This window comes from Protopterus annectens, chromosome 5.part1 (assembly GCF_019279795.1).
Source record: "Protopterus annectens isolate FY-2018-M chromosome 5.part1, PAN1.0, whole genome shotgun sequence".
NCBI classification, from domain to species: Eukaryota; Metazoa; Chordata; order Ceratodontiformes; family Protopteridae; genus Protopterus; species Protopterus annectens.
The window spans coordinates 416,442,455-416,466,468 of NC_056736.1; the positions used below are offsets into that span (position 1 = coordinate 416,442,455).

General features: G+C 39.7%; 1 protein-coding gene across 1 annotated transcript in view; it reads left to right on the forward strand.

Annotated features, from left to right (window-relative positions):
• Positions 1-24,014, forward strand: part of LOC122803178 (angiotensin-converting enzyme 2-like) — a 476,585-nt gene that overhangs the window by 256,323 nt on the left and 196,248 nt on the right. Inside the window, exon 11 of the mRNA XM_044072792.1 lies at positions 16,824-16,922. Within this exon, the coding sequence (XP_043928727.1) occupies positions 16,824-16,922 (99 nt within the window). The remainder of the gene's footprint in view (positions 1-16,823; positions 16,923-24,014) is intronic.

A 24,014-nucleotide genomic window follows, 5' to 3' on the forward strand; every position in this document is an offset into this window, starting at 1 on the left:
ATCTATGCCCCAAACCAAACCTTACTGATCTAGACACTGTCACTCAATTCAACTCCTTCTTCATAGATTGCATTTTTAAATTGCCCTCCTCTTTCCCCCACACCCCCAACCCCTACTCCTTGGGCCCCTCCAACCCCACCAACCTCTCATACCCCCTTCCCCTTCAACCTAAAACCCTCCCTACAAGTACTATAAAAAAGCTACTACTCCAACTAAAACATAGCCGAAATGCACCTGACAATCTTCCACCAACCTTCCTAAACATGTCTGCTGACAGTATTGCCTTTCCCATTTCCATTTCAATCAACAGATCCATCCACAAAGCCTATGTCTCTTCCATCTGACACCATGCATACATCATCCCACTTCACAAAGGAGGCAAAACTACAGATACCTCCAATTTCAGACCTATAGCTATCCTTTCCCCACTTTCAAAAATCCTGGAGAAATTTATCCATACTCAACTTATGTCTTATCTGACTCATAACAACCTTCTCATCCCCACTCAACATGGCTTTTTCCCTGGCCACAGTACCATGACTGCCCTCCCATCCTTCCTCAAAACCATAAATTAAGCACGCGACACTGGTAAACTTGAATCTTCCCTGTTCCTCGACCTATCCAAAGCTTTTGTCACCATCTTCCACCCTTTACTCTTAACGCAACTCTCATCTCTCAACCTCTCCAACTCCATTCTTGACTGATTCTCAAGCTGCCTCTCTGAACACCAACAAGCCGTTCAATGGAAATCCTCTCCCTCCCCCTTTCTGCACACCCCTACCAGGGTGCCACAAGGTTCAGTTCTAGGGCTACTACTCTTCAATATATTCATCAACAACTTTCATTGCACCATTCTTGACTCCTCGATAATCCAATATGCATATGACTCTGCAATCATCTGCTCAGCTTACTCCTCCTCTGAACTACTTCAAAAAACTCAGTCAGCCTTCTCCAAAACAGAATCCTGGATGCAAAACTACCACCTTGCCCTAAACGCTACTAAAACTAAACTGATAATCTTCTCCCCCTCTAGGAACTCCCCAATCGATAAAAACTCTTTCTCCATACTCAGTAATGATAATATACCCATTGAAATTTTATCCAGTACCAAACTACTTGGCATCTTCATTGATGAGCATCTAAAATGTGACACCCATATCCATTCGATCATCAAAAAAAAACAGGTCTTCTATACAGACATAACCGCTACTTCTCCCCTTCCAGCAGGAAAACCTTAGCTTCCTCCTACCTTTTCCCCTCTCTTATGTATGAAGCTCCTCTGCTAAACAATTTCCAACTTGGCCTACAATTCAAACTTGAATCATGTTACAATAAAATAAGTAAATTCGCTACCAACTGAAAAAAAACCTCCCACCACTGCAACTCTCTCCATACCCTTCAATGGCTCAAACTGCCAAATTACTTGTGCTTCCTTAAACTCACCAAAGCCCATAACTCATATATAAACCTGCCAGCTGCCCCTCTCTCTCTACCGGATTAACCCCTTACATCCCTAACCACTTACTCAGATCAGAAAACCAAAACCTCCTACAAGTGTACAAGCCATCACAGGCCTCTGGCCACCTCCTGCTTTCCTGCTCCATTTCTAAACTGTGGAACTCTGTCCCTCCCACCCTTCACTCTACTCCTGACCTCAACAAATTAAAATCTCTCCTGTTCTCTTATCTTATGTCAAAATGGATATGCCCATCCCACTCTCCAACATAATTTCTCCTCCCTCTAACTATTCTTTTTCTCTGCCCTCTGCTATACATATTTTACATATCTTCACTAACCTATTACAACTCTCCATTACAACCTTACTGGACAGTCACCTACTGCACCTAACTTTACTCCCTTATATAAACAGTATTCTTACTCACTAAAAAAAAAAAAAAAAAAAAAAAAAAATCCACCTGTATTCTCACTTGTCTGTACCAAGCTTATGTTATCACATTTATTTTAATTTTACACTGTATTTCTATGAATATAAAAATGATTGTATAACTGTATACTTTGTATTTCTATGAATATAAAAATGATTGTATAGATTGATTGCAATGCCTGTAATTGTCACTGGATCATTTCACCCCGGGCCTCCACTGAAAATGGTCTCTTCATGGCCCGGTGGACTTCCGCAGTCATCAAACTGAAATAAATGAATAAATAAATTCTGACTATCTAGTTATTGATAAAAAGATACTTGGTTTTCTAAGGCAATTACCCGGATAATTTTAAAACTTCTAACTCTGGGAACTTTGATACAGCAAGCAGCTATGGCAATCAACAGACAAAATGTAGAGACCATAACAGTAAAAGAACTCAGACCATTTAGAAATCTTCTAATGAAATAAAAGGATAAAATAAAGATCACACTGAATGATCACTAAGTAGATTTTATCTCTGCCAACCAACCAGTCAGCAGCCTAAAAAAACGTAATTTAAATGAAAGACATTTTTTTAGAAAAAAGATACTTACTAAATAGCAAGAAGTCATATCCATCCATCCATCCATCCATCCATCCATCCATCCATCCATCCATCCATCCATCCATCCATCCACAACACTTTTTTCCCATTTTTTCACATGGGGTGAGGATGTCACCTCAACAATGATAATCATCTAGAGCCAAGGTTTACACTGCCGTCTGGCTAGCTCTGCCACAGTTGTTCTTCCACACCATACTCTCACACGCACACTCACACTTATGGCCAGTTTAAAGTGTCCAATGTATCTACTGCACGTCTTTGGAATGTGAGAGGAAAGCAGAACAACAGGATGAAACCCACACAAACACAGGGAGGCCATGCAGACTCAACATAGAAGGCAACCTAGCTAATAATCAAACTTAACCTCTTGCTGTGAGGTGACAATGCTATCCACTGTGCCAACCAAACTGTAAAATAAATAAAACAAAAATGTGCTAATATATTATGTATAAAATAAACAAAAAATAAGACCCTATAGACCCACAAACAATTGTATGGCCATGCCAAATCCAGAACCACATATACGTATGAAGTAAATTACCTTAGAACTGAACATACAGCTGTTTTATTCAGTTAAATGCTAAACTTTTGGCATTGTAATAAATAGTAGACTCATTAGAAAAATAAAATGAATAAAAGGGATAGTTAACTTGAATCTATGGTAAAAAGTATGAAAAGAATTATTTAGATCAATTTAAATTACACAGTGAAACGAAGGAAGACATTGGATATTTCTAATCCTAGAGGGCAATAAAGGAAATAATTTAGAAAAACACTGAATTAACTTATTTGAAGGCATTCTAGATATAAATGACAAACTTTATGGACTGGAAAACTTTGCAAGTTGGCATAAAAAAACTTTTGCAGGCAGTTTTGGTATGTCTGCATCTGTTTTAAGAAATTTATAATAGAGAACAGAATTTCATAAGTAGATGAAAACTTATGTACTTTAACACTAGTGGAGAAACAAAATTACTTTCTCCTAGACAAGTTGTATCACTAAAAAGAAATGATGACTTCAAAATGGATTACTATAAAAACAAAATTTGAAAGTAGTTTTTCTATTACAATAAGTCTGTAAGTAGTCCATGCAAATGATATACTTTTTATTTCTTCTGTTTTGGTTCCCTCTGGTGTGTACACGTATTACCTCTCTTGGGTATCTTTACAGTAAGGACAGTATATAAGGACTGCAGGGATCAGCTAGCAGAAATGTTATGAGAGTTGCTGAGGATCATCTTTCAGGTCTGTTGGTGCAGACCCAATAAAGAGTAGTGCGCCTGCCAGTTTATGGATTTGTTCTGGTGTGCATAAAAAGCAAACTAGTGAAAGCGTAATCTTGTAGTGAATCAAGATGGTACTGTTGAAATGTTTCATCGTGGTCTAAGTAAAATGCCTATACTCCTGAGTTCAGTTTGTCTATGACACAACATTCACAAAATATTCAGTCTGCATTGTATTCATATAGATTAAGAGAGAAGGTGGTGACCACATTTGTGATCTGCCTTTTAATTAATAAAGTAACCTTTATCATATTTTTCTCTGTTTTTTATGACAGAACTGGAGATGGAGCATAAAGTAATAAGGCACTAGGCGGAGTATATTGAGTTTGGAGGTGGCTGGAAAACTCCTATTATCCTGAGTTTAGTTTGTTTATGAGGCAGCATTTACAAACTATTCCATCTGGATTATCTTCCTAGATATTAAGAGAGAAGGTGACCATCACAGGTTGTGATCTTTTTTTCCCTAATAAAGATAACCTTCACAAGCTGGTTCTCTGATCGTTATGCTGAGATGCTTAAAAGCTATGCATATTTGCTTAATGTTTGATGTCTTTAGGTTTTAGCCAGGATTCAAGTTATTTCTAGGACATTTGGCTTCCTCAAAACAGATTCTAAGGGCTGAAAATACACTTCTAACATTATGGGAATTAAAAATTATTGCTAACATGCCTTTAGGGTTAATTTAGTTTAGCAAGTGACTAGCTAAGTTTGTCACAACTGCTGTAATTTAACATTATGGGAATTAAAAATTATTGCTAACATGCCTTTAGGGTTAATTTAGTTTAGTAAGTGACTAGCTAAGTTTGTCACAACTGCTGTAATTTAAGATTTGTGAAACACCAATTGCTGTAGGAATTTGTAGTGCTGGTCCTGTTGGTTAATTCAGTAAAAATAAGTCAATACATGGTTACAAGTAGGTTAGGCACAATGGATCTGCATTTTAAGGCTGAGTCAATATTTCTGATAAAATTATGGACACATATGAAGGCTTGATCAATAAACATTGAATAAATCAAAGTACTTGTGTGCAAGTAAATAAAGTACCACATACTTCTCAACTTCACTGCTCAAGAATTCTGTACACAACCAAACATAATGGTGAACAAAGGCCCAAAATCATAGGTTCATAGGTAGGTACTAGGCTATCAGCCCTGGGGCCTATACAAGCCCAGTCAAAAAGGTACCCTGGCCTTTGCCACCCAAGAAAATTATTTTCCTGTGTCACTGTCGAGCAGAGCCACAGAGGAGATCCCCGGGGTGAATTTCCTATTTCCCATCCAATCATCAAGATTTTTCTTGAAGAGTGCTAATGAGGAGCTTTGTTTGATATAGATGGGTAGTTTGTTCCAGAGTATGGGAAGTCTCTGGGACAGGAATCTACCAGCATGTTCTGTTTATTGTGGTGACAAGGTTTAGGTCCCTAGAGCATGTAGCTTGGAGGGATTGGAATTTCTTTAAGTGGAGCATGTCCAACAGCTCTGGGCTTGACATAGCTTTGTATATTAGGCAGAGATCACCTCTGAGTAGGCGATATGCCACTGAGTAAAACTGGAGTTTTTTGAGGCGGTCTACGTAGGGCATCTGTTTGAGGCCGGTAATTCTCTTTGTGAGGTATTTCTGCAGCCTTTCCAGTTGTTGTAGATGTCTTGTGAGGTACATACCAAAAGGGGCGTTGTACTGTATAATGGGTCTAATGAGTTTAGGGACAGATTTGAAATATTTCTGTAATTCGTTTAAATGTTAATAGAATAAAAGATTTTGCATCACAGTGCATTTTCTGAGTAATAAGATGTATACAATTCTAATGTCTGGCATTACTGACTGTGTGTAATCTTAGGTGGTTTATCAGAAAATCAACCATTTTATGGGAGGCAGGGTAAAACTAGGAGGCAAAATCAGGGATGTTCTGCGCTCTCGGGAACAGCTGAGAAGTATGCAACTTACATTTTGGTTAGGTGAACCCGTTAAGAAATTACAAGTTAAAGTGAATTCTTTAAAAAAAATAAACACTTTTTTGTAGCCAGTACAGTAATGGGTAAATAACAGTTCCTCAGTACTTAGCCTTCTTGTTGAAGGTAATTACATCCCAGTTAGGAATGCCAGTAACTGAGAATGTGGGATATGTGAAGAATCAGTAGTCTGTAATTTGAACAGTAACATTTCTGTGATACACGGTAGTCAAGTCTCAGCAGTGAGACTACAATATTGAATAAGCAGTATAAACATAATTATACCATTGGCTCCATAAATCAGATAATTAGAGGCCAGTCTTGATGAAAAATAATTCCCTATAAAGTTTTGTGTGATGAAACTTGGCCAATAAGCAAAGTATTATGCGGCACTGCACTCCTGAGTGTGCCCTTCTTCAGGTGAAATGTTAAACTGAGGCCCCCGTTGCTTGACTTGGCAGTACCTCAAGTGGATTTAAAGATTCAGTTGCACCAATTACAAACAGTAGGGGGAAGTTCCCCGAAGCCCTTTCCAAATGTTCCCTAACAGTATGCATACCACCTCAGGTCTTTCCTGAAAAGAGGTCTCTAACCCCCTGGGACTAACCTGGCCCGCAATTGATAGATAAATTTAAACTTATGGGTCCACAGTGTAACAACACAAGATTCTGAGACTGTTGCAGTGTGTTAATATCCACAAAGGAAAGATGGTCACTGTTATTTAAAAGCCAGGAGATTCACAATATACATGACTTCAGCTCTGTTTAATTCTGTCATGAAAAAATAATTTATATATTTTGCTGATATATGTATGTCACAACAATTGTTCTTCATAAATTAAATGTAATGCATTGCTAATGTCCTTTAACAAATGTTTGCTTCACCAACTAAAACTACTACTCAGCCCTACCCATCTCCTGGACTCGTAATCTGTAATTTAATAGTTATTTAAAAATGAGAACTACTGGATACACCTTTGTCTTTCACTGGACAGCATATTTGTGTAGTAGGGCATCTCAAGACTGGTGGATCACACCAAAGATAGCAAACCCTTCTTTAAACATCTTTGGCAATACCATAAATCAAGTATGGGAACATACATTCGCATATTGATAATTGTGCAATCACATACCCAGACTTGACTGCACACATATCCTTTGATGTGTCCATCTTCTGCCTGACCACATTTCTACTATGACGATTTGAGGGATATAGAGAAATGTCCAAATATTATTTGGGAAGTTATCAAATGCTTTACAGGTATAAAACCAAATGTTGTTACTAAGTCCTGATGGCTTAATGACTAGTTCTTTTGTGGAAGTACGAAGTCTGTAGTGTCATATGTAACATTTTTATTTTAACTGAACATCATTTCTTGACATGCTCCTCAAAAATGGATGGACTATGTTATTGTTCCTTTTCTGAAGGGAGGTAAAATGGGTGAGATCACTGACTACTAGCTAATAAGTGTTGCAAACCTTGTGGGGAAAAGTTTTGAAAATTATTTTTTGCCTCTCCCAGGCAATCAATCAATATTTATCAAAGTGAATTTATTTCTGGCCACTCCTATTTAAATAATGTGTTGAAATTCTATAGCACAGTGTCTGAGTCCTTTGACAAGGAACTTCTGATGTATGATATCTACTTGTACTTATCCAAAAAACATTTGACTCCTTATCTGAATGCAAGATGCTTCAAGTTATGAGTTCAATTGGTATTAACAAATACGCTATTGCTTAGGTTGAGCAGTGGTTATGTGATAAATAATGTAAGGTTAGAGTTAGGAACTGGTTGTCAGATTAAATAATTAATCAAAAATGTAATTAAATTTTATTTAACTAAATAATGAATTAAAAATTAATTAATGTTGGCTCCCTTCAGGGATCAGTTCTGGGGCCATTTCTTTCTCGTCTATTTATTTCTCCTTTTTCCTCAAATGATAGTATCTGGATTAATGAGAATGTATGTGTATATGATGCCAAACTGGAATGATAGGAAGAAATGTAATGCAATAAGACATTTTACACAACCTATTGGATAGAGTATACAAATAGTGTAATATTAACTTTGTGTTTTTAATGCAGACAACTATACAGTTGGTATAATACTATATTGTACTTTTAATACCAGCAGATGTGAGGATATTCATTTTGGATCAGGCAACAAGAAATATCTGTTTTCCATAGTCAAAAACTAGTTGTAGAATAAATGGTGATAAGACACATAGGTATTACTGGTGATCAGTTAAGTTCAATGCCCATGTTATTTGTGTAGTAAAATGTTGTTATGGCATAATACAACATATCCTTCTAACAATTGGCAGTAGGAAAGAAAAAGTACTAATCCTGTTACATGTCATTGACAAGACATTATATTGAATACTGTAGATCAGTGTTTGCTTGTAATTCTAATTCATTTAAAAATTAGAATCTAAATTGTGGAAGTCATGTAGTCAGAGTACATCACCTAGGATATAAGGATAGGTTAAAAGTCTTAAATCTATTTTTCAGCACACTACAGTTTATCGAGGGGTAGCATTTCAATAAACATTTATTCTTTATTATTTCTTAGACTGCACAGTGGTACAGTGGTTTGTGTTGTCACCTCACAGCAAGAGGTTTTCCTGGTTGATTCTCAGCTGGGGTGCCTTCTGTGCAGAGTCTGCATGCCCTCCCTGAATTTGTGTGGTTTTCCTCCCACATTACAAAGACATGCATCTAGAGTGTTTTTTACTGGGCCTCTGCTAAAAATTGGAATTTTCCAAGAAGGACATTCCCGGTAAACAAATGATAAATAAATAAGAATGACTTATTGATTGTGTGAGCACAATTTACATATCATATTAGGGATACTAGGAATAATTATTTGTGTTTTTGGAAATGAACATTGAAAAGGCCAAAACTGAAAAAATGCTGGCTTTACATTTTGGGCTGGTAAGATCTGGGCTTTACTTTCAATTACAGTAAGATGGGCATCTACACTGTCTTTCTCTAAAGACTATCAGGATAGATGGTCTGGTGATCAGGTATATGACTTATGTCATATTGGTAAAACTCCTAGTTAACCTCTATGAGTCTTTTAGTTTGTGGTAAAACTATACTAAACACTGAGCAGTGAACCACCTTTGTGGTTACTAGAATGTAGAGAGTTTCTACTTTTACTTGTTACTTTTTGCAAAAATGCTGAAAAAAATTCTGTAGGTGGTATTTTTTTGCATCTGCTCAGTCAGAAGCATATATTACCCCCTGTGCAGAGGTAGTAATTGGAGGAAGAGATATCATATGATATCCTAGCCCTTTATAACTACAAATAAAGCAGGAAATTTTGAGGTGTATTTATTTAAGTTTGCTCAGAGATGAAACTTCTGAAATGGAGTTGTACCCTCTTTGAATTAGCCACAGCTATTCAGTTGTTACCTTCTACTCCATCCTGGTTAGACGTCACCTGACACCCCCTTTTACTGTACCTCTTCTACCATTTTACTTCCTCAGTTTCCTTATCATAGGTTCATAGGTTCATAGGTAGGTACTAGGCTATCTGCCCAAGAGCATTTATAAGCCTAGCCAGAGTATGTTGGCTTTCACCGCTCCATTTATTAATTAACTGATCCTCTGTCAAGCAGAGCCAATGAAGTGATCCTAGTGTGTATTTTCTGTTACCCATTCACTTGTCAAGGCTTCTGTTGAAGAGTGTTAGTGAGGGGCTCTGCCTAATGTAGTTTGGAATTATTGTTCCAAAGCATGCGAAGTCTCTGTGACAGGAATATATCCCTCCAGCATGTTCTATTTATTATTGTGGTGAGGTTTAGCTCACTAGAGCCCATGGCTTGCAGTGACTTGGATTTCTTTAGGTGGAGCATGTCCATCAATTCTGAGTTGGACATGGCTTTGTAAGTCAGGCGGAGATCACCTCTGAGTAAGCGATATGCCACTGAGTACAGCCGGAGTTTTTTCAGTTGGGCTGCATAGGACATATGTTTGAGGCCAATAATCCTCTTAGTGAGGTACTTTTTTGGTCTCTCTAGCTATTGGAAGCGTCTTGTGAGGAACATCCCAAATGGCACATTGTACTCTATGATGGGTCTGATGAGTGATGAGTAGAGGGGTACTATAACCTCTTTATTTCTAGATGTGAACCCTTTAGTAATTAGATGGGCCACATAGAAGGATTTCCTAACTACTTTGGCAATATGATTGTCAAAGGAGAGATTATTATCTGCCTGGGTCCCCATATCTCTTATTACCGCTTCTGTATTATGGGGGCTGCCACCTGTGTGGTAATTCATGGATGTTTTGTTTTTCCCAAATGGGATGACTATGCATTTTTGACATTTAGCTTGATGCCATGACTTTGACACCAAGTGTCCATCTCAGTAAGGCCCTTTTGGAGGATGTCTGTGTCAGCCGGAGAGTCAGTTATGGCTCCCAGTTTGCAGTCATCGGCGAACTTGGTTAGCCATAGACCTCCTGTGTTTGCCTGTACTTCTGAGAAGTATATGCCAAACAATAGAGGTCCCAGGACTGAGCCTTGCAGGACACCACTTGTGACTGGTTTAGAGTCGGACCTGGAGCCCGCTATTCTTACTGTGTGACTTATGTCTGTAAGCCAATTGGCAACCCATCTCGTGATGTAGGGTTTTATGTTCAGGCTGGGGATATTTTCTGTAATACTCGAGTGGGGAATGGTGTCAAAAGCCTTGGTGAGGTCAAGGTAGGCTGTGTGAACAACCTTTCCCACATCTATGGCCTTGGTGACTGTCTCAAAGAAGTCAACCACATTTAGTAGGCATGATCTGTCTTTAACAAAGCCAAACTGGGTCAGGTCAAGTGTTTGGAGGTCTCCAATGTCTTTGTTAATGAATTCCATGATAATGTGCTCCATAGCCTTGCAGAACAGGCTAGTCAGGCTTATGGGGCGATAGTTACCAGGGTCAGTTGTGGCCTCTCCTTTGTGGAGTGGAATAACCATTGCTGTGTGCCATTCTATGGGCACATAGCCTGTGAAGTGGCTGAGGTTGAACAGCGTGTTTAAGTGGGGGGTTAGTTCATTCGGTAGTTTCTGCAAGACGCAGCCTGGCTTTTGAAAGGGTATTTGCACGTGTGCGTCTTTGATTTCTAGGACACTGCACTTTTCCGGTATTGCCTTTTGGGGGTGAGAGAGGGGTGAAGTTTGCACTGAATCTATCTATCAGGATGTTGGCAATATCAGTAGGTTCAATATATTTTGTGCTATTTTGTACTAGTTCAGTGCATATCTGCGAGTTGCCACTTAGATTCTTAACATAGCTAAAGAAGGCTTTTTGGTTATCTTTTGAATCCTTGGCTATTTTTCTTTCAAAATTAGCCTTGGATGATTTTATGAGGGACCTTAGTTTCTTACTGATACTGATCAGGGATGTCTTTCCTTCTTGGGATTTGCTTTTTTTCTGAACTAGTTTCCTCATTCTATTGTATAGCCTGTTTATGGCAGGGGTCCACCAGACTGGTTTCCTTCTCTTAGAGGAGTGAGTCTTGGTTTTGCTAGGGATGGCATGATCCATGCATCCTTGTAGGTGCTCATAGAGTGCATTTGTAAAGGTTTCTGCATCTTGGGCAGCATTATCCTTTAGTGTGGGGGCTGTGAAACTTACTGCCCTCTGTCTTAAGTAAGGTGAAGTTTGCTTTAGAAAAGGTTTTTACTGTGGTTTCCTTAGTTGGGGGTGGTGGTGGGCTGTGGACATCCAGAGTGATTAGTTTATGGTCTGATCTAACCAGTGATGGGTTGACCTCTGGTGTGGAACACCTGTTGCCCATGTTTGTGATGACCATGTCCAATATGTTTTCACCTCTGGTAGGGGAGTTTACCAGATGATCCAGGGCATTTGAGTTGATGAATTCCAGGAAGCGCTGGGCCTGGGAGTTTGTACTTGAGTAGTTTTCCCAGTTAATGGTAGGATAATTGAAATCACCCAATATCAGGGTGTTCAGTAGGACCTTCATGTTTTCCAGTGTCTCCAGAAAGGTGGAGTGGTGGTCCTGGGTCATGGAAGGTGATCTGTAGCAGGCCACAATTTGCATTGCAGATTTGCCCGATGTTAGCTGCACATGGAAGATCACAGAGATATCATGCTGCACCACTAACCTGGAGGTGTAGGTATCCCTGATGAATATGGATACACCCCCTTCTTCTGTGTTTCGGTCCATGTTCTGTGGCTGAAACGTGTGGTATAAGTTGTACCCCAGTAGTGCTGGGGTGCTCTCTGGAGCTGTGAACTAGGTTTCAGTTACCGCACAGATGTCAACGTTCTCCATACTGAGGAGTTATTTGAGTGTGTGCATTTTGAGATTTAAACTCCTGGCATTGAGTAGCATAACCCTCAGTTTTTTGTTAATTGTGCTGTTTATGGAGGTGGGTTTGACTTTTGAGCCTTGCCTAAAAAGGCACTATGGGGACAGCAAGAGCCTTGGCCAATATTCAAAAGCCTAGAGGTGACAGGTTCAAGCCATTTCTTGCGAAGCAATGCGGCTTGTCGAGCATGTCATCCCAGGCTGACAGACACTGGATCCCCTTTGAATGACACCAAAAGCTTAGCCAATTGTTGAAATTGATCATTTTTTCTTTATACTAAGGTATCATTCTTGGTGAGGGCAGGATGCTACTCAGGGTCAGGGTCATACCAGCCTGGGCTACATGGTCAGAGAGCTCTTCCATGTCTCTTTTCATGTAGTCCAGGGAAGTACGTCTCAGGTCATTCACACCAACATGAACAATGACAGAGTCATATTTGTACTTGTTCTGGAGTGACCTGAGTGCTTGTGCTATGTGGCAGATTCTGGCTCCCAACAGGCAGCTAACAGTAACCTTCTGCTTGTCCAGCTTAGTGAGTGGGACATCAGTGTGTCTGACTATAGAGTCACCTATTGCTAGTGTGTTAGGTATTTTATTTTGCCTTAAGGGCTGTGATTGTGCGGCACACTGATTTTTGTGTTTTATGTGTTGTCTGGTTCGTGACGGGAGGTGCAGGTTGTTTGGGTGTCTGCTTGGGAGGTCTCTGATGCTTTTGCAGGTTTTTATTTAGAGCCTCCGAGTATGATTTTGTGTATTGTATGTACTGTACCTGTGTACTATGTATGTATTCTACCTATGTTTCAAATTTCAGCTGTATAGCACAAATCTATTATGTTTATTTTTAAAATAATATTTTTTTGTTTGTTCTCTCCACTGTAACTGTTGATGTGCTGCATACCACTGTAAAAACATGTATTTTGCAATTTGTGTGTTTACTGATCATGTCTAAATAACTAAATGTATCTGTAATTTTTCTATGTGGAGCATTTCTCCGTGGGCCTCTGCTGAAAAAGGGCCTTTTCGGCTCAGTCAGACACCCCCGGTAAACAATTGTAAAATAAATAAATATTTATGTGTATTTTTTGCCAGTGCTGGTTTGGTAGGTCTGTGTGTGGCTGGAGGTGTGGTGCATGTGTTAACCTTCTCCTCTTGACTGTCTGTTCCAGTCTTGGGTGGAGACAGCTTAGCCTCCAGTTTGGCTGAATAATTGCATCTCTCACATATGTTAGTGTTTTGTGGTAGGAGGAGAGGGTTGTCTGTGTACATGAGGCAGTTGTAACATTGCCTCAGGTTACCCAGATTCACCAGCTGGACTGGAGAGTACACCTGAAATTGTTCTTTGGTTATGCCTGAATAGTAGGGTGAGCTGCTTAGTTGCTTGGTTGGTGAGGGATGAATAAAGAGCCTTGCCCTGCTGGGCAATTAAGTGTCAGGGCATATTAGTGCTTGCTATTAGGTCTGAGCAAGTGCTGGGCTGTAGGATACTTTCTGAGTCCTTAGGTTGGGAGTTAGACTAGCTTCAAGGGAAAAACTAAAGAGGAGACTTAGTGGAGCCGGGAATAATTTAAAGCTAGCTAACTGGCACAAAGTCATGCAAACACGGTTTTTATGCCAGGGAAATGAAAGAGATAGAAATTAGCCCAAAATGGCCAATAAACTACTAACTTCTGGGCTGGAACCACTCCTCCAGGGACTGATAGGCTGCTCAAAGCTTCCCTCTCTCACAGGTGTACAGAGAAACTTCCTTCTATCCAAGTAAGCTATTGGCAGCTCAGAAACTTGTAACACAGCCCTGAATTCAGCACTAGCCTGAAAACAGGACTATACCAGCTTAGAAAGGCTGGGAAACAAGGACATTTTTTTTTGTTTTTTTGAAAAGATAAGGCAAAAACAGTAAAAAATACTCTTAAAACACTTAAAACAGCTTTAAACAACAACAAACGATCAGAAAAGGCTATCACACTTTAGTGTGTAGCCTACAACTGTTAAACAAATTATTTAAACAAAAAACAACTTTTTAAAAGAGCAGGCAGTCAAGTAAGTACAATATGTGAAAAAAACAAGCTTTTGAATCACAATAAATGCTGGAAAATTGGCGTTTAGGCAGAAAACAGTTAAGTACAGCAAGACAGTACAGAAAACTGAAACTTAATCACTCCAAAGTCTCTCTTCTAAGCTAGAAGGCTTGTATCAGTTTAAGGCTTTCTAGTGCTTCTCAGTAGGTTAGTTACAGGAAAGATGGGAAACAAGTGCAGATGTAGTCTTTTAAACCAGAAAGTTGAAAGAGATGGACAGACTCTCCAAATGGTCAATAAACTACAATTTCTGGGCCAAGAACCACTCCTCTTGTGGTAGACAGGCTACCTATTGCTTACCACTCCCACTGATAAGCTAGAAGGCTTTCCTCCAACGCAGAAAGGCTTGCAAGGCTCAGAAGCTTACCAACAGTCCTGGATACAGCAACTCTGTATCTGGACTAGGCTAGTTACAGGAAAGGTGGGAAACAAGCGCAAGTGTGGCTTTTAAATCAGAAAGTTAAAAGAGATGGAAAAAACTGCCCAAACTGCCAATAGCTACAATTTCTGGGCCAGGAACCACTCCTCTTATGGTAGATAGGCTAGCTAATACTTACCACTCCCACTGAATGATAAGCTAGAAGGCTACCCTCCAACATGGAAAGGCTTGGGGGCTCAGAAGCTTACAAAGAGTCCTGGATACAGCAAATCTGTACCTGGACTAGACTAGTTAGAGGAAAGGCAGGAAACAAGCAAAAACACAGGCTTTTAAATCAGAAGGTTAAAAGAGATGGAAAAGCTTCCCAAACGGACAATAAACCATAATTTCTGGGCCAGAAACCACTCCTCCTGTGGTAGATAGGTTACCTAGTGCTTACCACTCCCACTGATAAGCTATTAGGCTTCTCTCCAACACAGAAGGGCTTAGGGGGCTCAGAAGCTTACCAACAGTCCTGGATACAGCAAATATGTACCTGGACTAGACTAGTTGCAGGAAAGGCAGGAAACAAGCTTAGAATTTTTTTTTTTTTTTTACAGAAAAGCAGCTAAAACAGCAATAAATACAATTCAAATTGCAGTGCAGGCTAGCCCACTTGAGTGTGTAGCAATATTATGGCAAATACAGTTTAAATAAATGCAATTAAATTAACAAATGACTATATTCCAACTTTTTTTTAGATTTCTATAAACCTGCTATAAAGTTGAAGTTGTGTCACTATTTGAATTTAGACATTATTTCTCTTTTCTGAATGCTCTAAACAGTTCTAAATCTGTGTCACTTGACAGAGGAACAGCTACTTAAAGGTGAAACTGTTTACAGCCTGCTGGTTTAGACATAGTTGAAAGTCAATATTCTTTTTGTTGTATGTATTTTCAGGGTCCAGTAAACACAATTCCTCTGGAATGAGCTATGCTGAAGAATAATGTCCTTTCTAGGCACTACCACCTCAGAAGAGGCCATTGTTCTCTGTTTAGCCTAAATTGACTGCTAAATATATATTATGTAGTTTGTACAGGGCATTACACATATACAGACCCAAAATATGCAAACAAGAATGTAATTTCCATTTACGTCATCAGTTTAAAAATATGCTTTTTACTTCTTATTTAAAAGTGAAAAATGTCATAAGTATTTTTTTTTTTATTTTAATTTAATTGTGATAAGAATGTTATGGTTCAGCAGAACAGCCATTCGACAAAGAGATGTGATATGCCTCAAGTATAGCACTGCAAAACTATTGGCTATGACTGTACACGTGACAGGAAGTCTCCCTGTGCAGATACATGTGGAACTATGGTGAGGAGACTAAAAGAGTAAATCTTATTTTGGACTGAAGGCACAGTACACTATTACAAATGTCATTGCCTATACCAGCAAGCAGATGTAAATGACAGCTAAGACTATGTCAAAGGAAAAATAAACTTCAAAAAGACCAATACATGGCAGGTTCAGGTTAAGGCACTTTAATCTTGCAGCAAAGAGATAAAAACGTGCTAATACAGAGTTTGTCTAATTAAAATCAGGAAGTAAATCCATCTTTATACATTTTCTAACAAGACATTGCCTACCAAGCTGACGTTCTAACGTTCACAGGTTCTAACATTATTACTTCATAGCAGCTGCTTGTCCATGATTTTCTGCTTGCACTATCAATTTTATGAAAAACTTCCTAAGAAAAGCAATGTGGCCTTGATGACCACCGGTTAGATACAACTTCCCACTATGTTATGTTACCATTCAAGGTACTATAGCTAATTTGAGCACAAAGCAAGTACAGATTCTTCAAGCAGTCTTTGTCTGATGTATCTCTTCTTTCCTGCAGCTGTGTATGTTCTCATAACCTGAACAGGGCTGATTGTTCATATTCAATCATATTATAGAAAACAGTATTGTTCTATTTATTCATTATTCATTCATTTTCCTGACCTAGCAGATAATCACCTGCTTCTCAGTACATTTCCAAAAGGCATAACATGAATTTTGCTGTGCTAGCAAATACTAGGTCAGGGTGCATCTTGCAATTTCAGAAAGCATACTGCAGTTTGAAAAAGCATCTTCTAATTCCAAACAGAATTAAGCTGTACATAAAATAGAATGAAATGTGTTAACCTTTTTAGCTTCTAATAAGCACTAAACATATATATTAATACATATTTTTCAAACAGACTACTTCTGATTTCATAGTTATATATCCATTGGTATGTGGTAGACGTTGTTTATATTATTTATGCAATGTGACTAATGTTTCTCTTTTCAGACGTGACATTGTTGGTGTTGTAGAACCTCTGCCACATGATGAGACCTATTGTGATCCTGCTGCCCTTTTCCATGTGGCCAATGACTACTCCTTCATCAGGTATGTACATAATGTACAGCCTTAATCTGTGGGTACCAACTTATTTCTCCTTTAATGATTTTTCAAGTATTGGCAATATGTGCTTAAGTATGAATGTAGATCATCAACATCTGTTATAAATATCATTAATTTCGGTACTTGAAATTATTAACTTTCCTTTTTTTCATTTCACCATGCATTAACCTTTTTGATTTAAACATTTTCTCTAGTTACTTTGGTGGTCTTACATAAAAGGTAGAAATATCAGTTAGATGTAGGTAAGATATTTTACCATGGATGTGGGAATTTTCCTAAAACAGAGCTTTGACAGTGTTTTGAGAACACAATTTTTCCATTTCAAATTCATCATCCTATGGGGTCAGGGGTGAGAAAAACATTTGAGTTTTACAAAAATCCAGGTATTTTCATTTTCTCCTCTGTTTGCACCTGTGTCTTTTTTGTGTACTTTAACAGGTGGTGTGGAATGTGAGAAAGCTGTCATCCACTAACATGACTGTTCTTTGTTACTTAGTGTCCTGTGAAAACTGTGTTCTAATTTTGAATACTTCAGGTTGATATTTCATTTTAGAAGTATACCAGTGAAAATGTAAAACATCTGGTATTATTGGATAAATATGTGACTATGATCCCAAGTGTCATAATCAGACTATAAAGCATTATACTGAAGATGTTCAGATCTACAACTTAGTGCATCTGTTACTGACCCAGTGGTGTAAGGCCATAGTCACTAGTGATATTCTAATTAATCCAAAGATTCAGATGTTTATATGCTTGATTTTCAAGCTTTCCACCTACTGACCTTCAAGATTCTCAATTGCTGACATTTTTAACTTCCTGTATAGTCATCAGTATTGTATCGGAAGGAAGTTAATGACCGACTTCTTCAGATTGTAAGGAGAAGATTATTCCATAATCTTGGGAGATATGTAATAAATGAGGCTGAGATTGCTTCAAAACAACATGCTGGACTTGAGCAAATATACAGTCTTTTATATGAAAGGCAACTTCATTACAAACATCTTTATAGGTTCATAGGTTCATAGGTTCATACTAGGCTATCTGCCCGAGGGCATTTACAAGCCTAGCCCATAGTTTTGTGGCTTACGCCACCCCTTTAGTATGGGGAACTATACCCATTATTTTGCTGTGCCTCTGTTGAGCAGTGACACTGAGGTAATCCCTGGGGTATATCTGCGATCTCCCATCCATTGGTCAAGATTTATCTTGAACAAGGCCAGCGAGGTGCTCTGCCTCACATATACCGGGATTTTATTCCACAGCATAGGGAGTCTTTGGGTGATGAATCTATCCCTCCAGCACGTCCTATTAATAGCCGTGTCGAGGTTTAAGTCTCCGCCCTTGTGACTCTGACAGATCTAGATTTTTGAGGTGAAGCATATTCATCAAATCTGGGTTTGACATGGCCTTGTATGTTAGGCAAAGGTCACCTCTGAGCAAGCGGTAAGCGACTGAATAGAGCTGGAGTTCTTTCAGTCGGGCAGCATAGGACAGATATTTGAGACCCTTTATCCTTTTGGTGAGGAACTTTTGTGGCCTCTCCAGCTGCTGCAAGTGTCGGGTCAGATACATTCGAATGGGGCATTGTACTCAATCATTGGTCTGATGAGTGATGAGTATAGGGAGACTATGACCTCCCTTGATCTAGATGAGAATCCCTTCATGATAAGGTGGGCAATGTAGAAGGTCTTCCTAACTACTTTAGCTACATGGGTGTCGAATGACAGACTACTATCAACCTGGGTCCCCAGGTCCCTGATAACTTCTTCTGTGCTCAGTGGATTGCCACCTATTTGGTAGCTAGGGGTAACCTTGTTTTTCGAAGGGTATGACTATGCATTTTGGCATTTAACTTTAGGCCATGGCTCTGGCACCAGTTATCCGTTTCTGTGAGACCCTTCTGAAGGATATCTGTGTCAGATGTGTTTTCTACTATGGCACCCAGTTTGCAGTCATCTGCAAACTTTGTCAGCCATAACCCTCCTGTGTTTGCTTGTACTTGGAAAAGTAGATGCCAAACAAGAGTGGGCCCAGGACTGAGCCCTGTGGTACACCACTTGTGACAGGCTTTGAGTCTGACATGGCGCCAGCAACTCTGACCCTGTGGGTTCTGTCACTCAGCCAGTTTGCAACCCATCTTGTGATGTATGGGTTAACATTTAAGCTGATGAGTTTTTCAATGATACCCGAGTGGGGTATTGTATCAAGGCCTTCGCCAGATCGAGGTAGGCTGTATGGACTGCCTTTCCCTCATCAATGGCTTTGGTGACTGTTTGAAAAAGTCAACCAAGTTTAGAAGGCATGATCTGCCTTTGACAAAGCCAAACTGGGATGGATCCAAAGTCTGCAAATTCCCTATGTCTTTATTTATGAGGTCCATTATGATCCTCTCCATGGCTTTGCAGATAAGGCTTGTCAAGCTAATGGGCGGTAATTTCCAGGGTCGGTGGAGGCACCGCCTTTGTGAAGTGGGACCACAGTTGCAGTGCGCCACTCCTGGGTGCGTATCCAGAGGTAAGACTATGATTAAACAGCTGTCCTAGCTGTGGGTTTAATTCCTCGTTGAGTTCGTGGAGCACACAGCCGGGGACACCATCAGGTCCCATGGATGCTGTGTTTTTGCTTTGGAGAGCAGTTCTCACTTGGGCATTGGAGATGTTTGGGGGCTGCAATCGCTTGGTATAGATATCTCTCCTTTGGGGAGGGGAGAAGTTTGCACTGAACCTGTCAGCCAGTATGTTGGCAATGTCTGTAGGATCAGTAATCTTCACATCATTTTGAACTAGTTCTGAGCATATCTGGGAGTTTCCTCCCAGGTTTCTAACATAGCTAAAGAAGGCCTTATGATTGTCTTTTGAGTCTTTAGCTATTTTTCTCTCAAAATTTGCTTTGGATGATTTTATGAGAGCTCTTAGTTTTTTACTTATAGTGATCAAGGGTGTCTTACCTTTTAAGGTTTTTGCTCTATCTTGTAGTAGCTTCCTCCTTTTGTTGTAGAGTTTGTTTATGGCTGGGGTCCACCAGACTGGACACTTGCCTTTGGTACAAAGAGTCTTTGTTTTGCTTGGGATTGCCTTATCCATGCAGTCCTGCAGGTGCTGGTAGAAGGCATTTGTAAGTGATTCAGCGGCTTGAGTACTGTTTTCTGCGCTCGGGGCCTTAAAGGAGACCACACTAGTCTTTAGAAGTGTGAAGTCGGCTTTAGAAGTTCTTTACTGTGGTCTTTTTATTTCAGGTGGGGGTGGGATGAGGACCTCCAGCGAGATTAGTTTGTGATCTGATCTCACCAGTGAGGGGTATACTTCGGTGTTGAACATTGTGCTCCCATGTTCATGATGATGAGATCAAGTATGTTTTCTCCTCTTGTGGGGATGGTGACTAGTTGTTCCATGGCATTTGAGTTTATGAATTCCAGGAACTTTTGGGCTAGGGTGTTCGGGCTTGAGTAGTGTTCCCAGTCTATATTAGGGTAATTGAAGTCACCTAGTATGATGGTGTTTGGTGATACATTTATCCCTTCTAGTGTTTTCAGGAAGGCCATGTGAGGTTCCTGAGTTTGTGAGGGTGGCCTGTAACATGCTACAATTTGTAGAGCAGTCTTGCCTATGGTTAATTGCACCTGGATGGTCTCCGATGCATCGTGCGTTGCCACCAGTCTTGAGGTGTGGGTGTCTTTGATGAATATGGATACCCCACCTCCTTTCTTGGTATTGTCCGGATTTTGGGGCGGAACGCATGATAAGAGGTAAAACCTGATAGTGCTGGGGTGCTCTCAGGAGCCTTGAACCAGGTTTCTGTCACTGCACAGACATCGATGTTCTCCATACTGAGAAGGGCCTCGAGTGCGTGCATTTTGAGATTTAGACTTCTGGCATTGAGCAGCATTACCCTTAGTTTTTTCCTTTTTGTGTTCTAGGGTGGTAGGTTTAGAATTTGAGCCTTGCCTAAAAAGGCACTATGGGGTGGCAAGAGCCTTTGCCAACATCCGGAATCCCAGGGTGACAGGTGCAAGCCGTCCCTTGAGCAGCGTGGCTTGTCCAGCATGTCATCCCAGGCAGACAGACATTGGATCCCCTTTGAATGACACCAGAGTTTAAGCCAATTGTTAAAGCTGATCATCTTATCTCTGTATTGTGGCATCATTCTTGGTGAAGGTAGGATACTGCTCAAGGTCAGGGTCATACCTGCCTGGGCTACATAATCAGAGAGCTCCTCAATGTCTCTTTTCATGTAGTCCAAGGAGGTACGTCTCAGGTCGTTTACACCAGCGTGGACAATGACTGAGTCGTATTTGTACCTGCTGTTGAGAGACCTGAGTGCTTGCGTTATGTGGCGGATTCTAGCGCCCGACAGGCAGCTTACTGTGACCTTCTCCTTCCTCAGTCTGGTGAGCGGACGTCAGTGTGTCTGACTATGGAGTCACCAATGACTAGTGTGTCTGGCATTGTGTTTGGCCTTAAGGGCTGTGACTGTTTGACACTCTGACTGTGAGGTCTATGTGTTGCAGGTGTTGTGTTCTGAGGTGGTGGTTGTTTGGGTGTCTGCTTTGGTGGCCTCTGCTGTTTTGGTAGATTTTTGATCAGAGCCTTGAGTATGTCTTTGTGTGTTTATGTGTATGATTTGAGGTTGTGATGGTACTATGTGAGACTGGGTCTATAGTGTGTGTGGTAACCTTCTCCTCCTGACTGGTCTTGCCAGTCCTATGTTGAGAGAGCTCAGCCTCCAGTTTGGCCGTATAGTTGCATCTCTCGCATGTATTTGTGTTTTGTGGGAGGAGGAGAGGGTTGTCTGTGTACATGAGGCAATTGTAACATTGCCTCAATATTCCCAGGTTCACCAGCTGAGCAGGAGAGGACACTAGCAACTGATCCCTCGACATGCTAGAAGGACTAGACAAAAAACTTTAAAAGAGATTCCGGGGACGTGGGTGACCGAGAAATGGGGTTTGCCTTTTGGGGTGCTATCTATAAGAGTGCCGTATCAAGGTAATAAGTACTATAGGAGCAAGTGCTAGGTTTAACAGATAGAGAAAAGTCTACTTGGAGTCAAGTAGAGATGATCTTTTTAGGTATTAGAGAAAGTGCTAGTAACAGGGATGCTTAAAGGTAAGATTGAAAAGAATGCACTCTGCAGTGTGCACTAGAGAAGTTAGATATGAAAGTAGGTAACTTGAGTTTTACCTGTTTAAAAAGTTAAGGTTTAGTGGAGAGTTACTATTTTTAAAACAGTAAGATGGACTGAAAGGGTGGTTACTTTTGTATTTTGGTGCTATGAAATACTGTAGGATGGCCAATAAATTTAAATAATTGAAGGGGTGGGATTTCAAAAGTGATGGTTTTGTGATTACTCACATAAGCCAGTGAAAGTAGAGAGAAATTAGATATATGGTCAGATTAACATAAGAGGCGGGCAACTAGAAAGACAGTGGTATTTAACAAGACAACTTAAATGTGTGGGAGGGAGGGAAAAAATTCTGCCTGACTCAGAACAGAGAGAGCTGTGGTCTCTTTTGAAGTTTTAATATGCTGTTAGAACAGAATGCAAGCAAAACACAAGATAAAGAAAACAAACTACAGTATTCAAAATATAGAAAGGCAATACAGAAATACAAAAAATAACAGCAAACTAACCTTTCCTTCACAGCAAAGTGTAGCAGAGTCTGGATGAGCCTTTCTGGTAAAAGTCAGGCTATTTATTCATTTTACGAACTAAATGAAGTGATCCAGAATGAATATTTTCAGACACGCTTTTTTAAGTAAAAACATTTATGAACTAAAGAATTACTTAACATAGATATAAAGAAACAATACATAGATGCAGCAAAAGCTTAAATTTACTACCAAGCTGTGCTGTGAAATTTGCATTTTGTTTTTTCAATCAGGAATTAATAACTCAGAATTAAAATAAGAGAATGTAATTTGTCTGAGTGTTGGTAATACATGGTGAGGAACGGAATAAGCCTGACTTGCAGAATTATGAGGAGCGAAAGATACTTCATTAGCTGGTCAAATGTAGATAAGGAGAAAGAGAAGAACAATACTGAAAGGTGAGAATGTGTAATGTAGGCGTTAAAGGTGTACCCAGAGGAGTCATCATAGTACCAAGAGAGGAACAATACTGAAAGGTGAGAATTGTGTAATGTAGGCATTAAAGGTGTGCCCAGAGGAGTCATCATAGTACCAAGAGAGGAACAAGACTGGTGACCGAATGACATAAAACAATGGGACACCATGTTGCTCACATAGTTCAGGTGATAATGAGATAAAATGTCTTGCCAAACAGAATTTAGAGTCTGCTACATTTGGCTGCACAGGGAATGGGTAGCACATATCCAATGTCAAATGTAGTATCAGAGGTAAGCTTATAAGCAACAATCAGCTGTGATTGTTCCTGGAGTTCAGTAAAGACCAAGTGAAAGATACAGACTGCTCTAACCTGATATTTTCAATGTGGGTTTGCCTCCAGTTCCAATACATTGATGGATTTTATTGGGTCTTTGCCATATGAACATCAATACTAAACAGCAAGGCATTGGTCTTAACAGTTAATGGCTAGCAATTGGTGTCAGGTATGAACTATCAAACCATATAAGTGAAGATGATAGCTAATGTAGGAGGATGAGTGGTTTGATCTAACTAGGACTACTTGTGAAGTACAGAATGAGACAATTGTTAGAAATCTGATGAAAGCAGGGGAAAGAAGATACTTTTATACACTGTCCCAAGGTGTTATGAAAAAGAATACAAACAGCTTTTACAGACCTGCGCTAATAAGGGCTTTCAAAAAAAGTAGTTTAGATAAAAGATTAATGGCCAAGCTTGGATATCAGATGATATGCCAACCTTAAAATGTTCCTTTACAGTGAGTGATGGGAAAGTGAGTAAGCATTTGGGTATAGTAATAAATACGGAGCCTGTAACTTTCTCCACATTCCTTTTGTCATGTTTTGACCATAACTGCCCAAAGTACAAACAAATAGTTAAGGAATTGAAGTGTTTAGGAAATGACTATGATCTTTAGCTGTGCTTTATTGGGCATATTTATAAGGAAAAAATTAAAAAAGTCCAAATATTG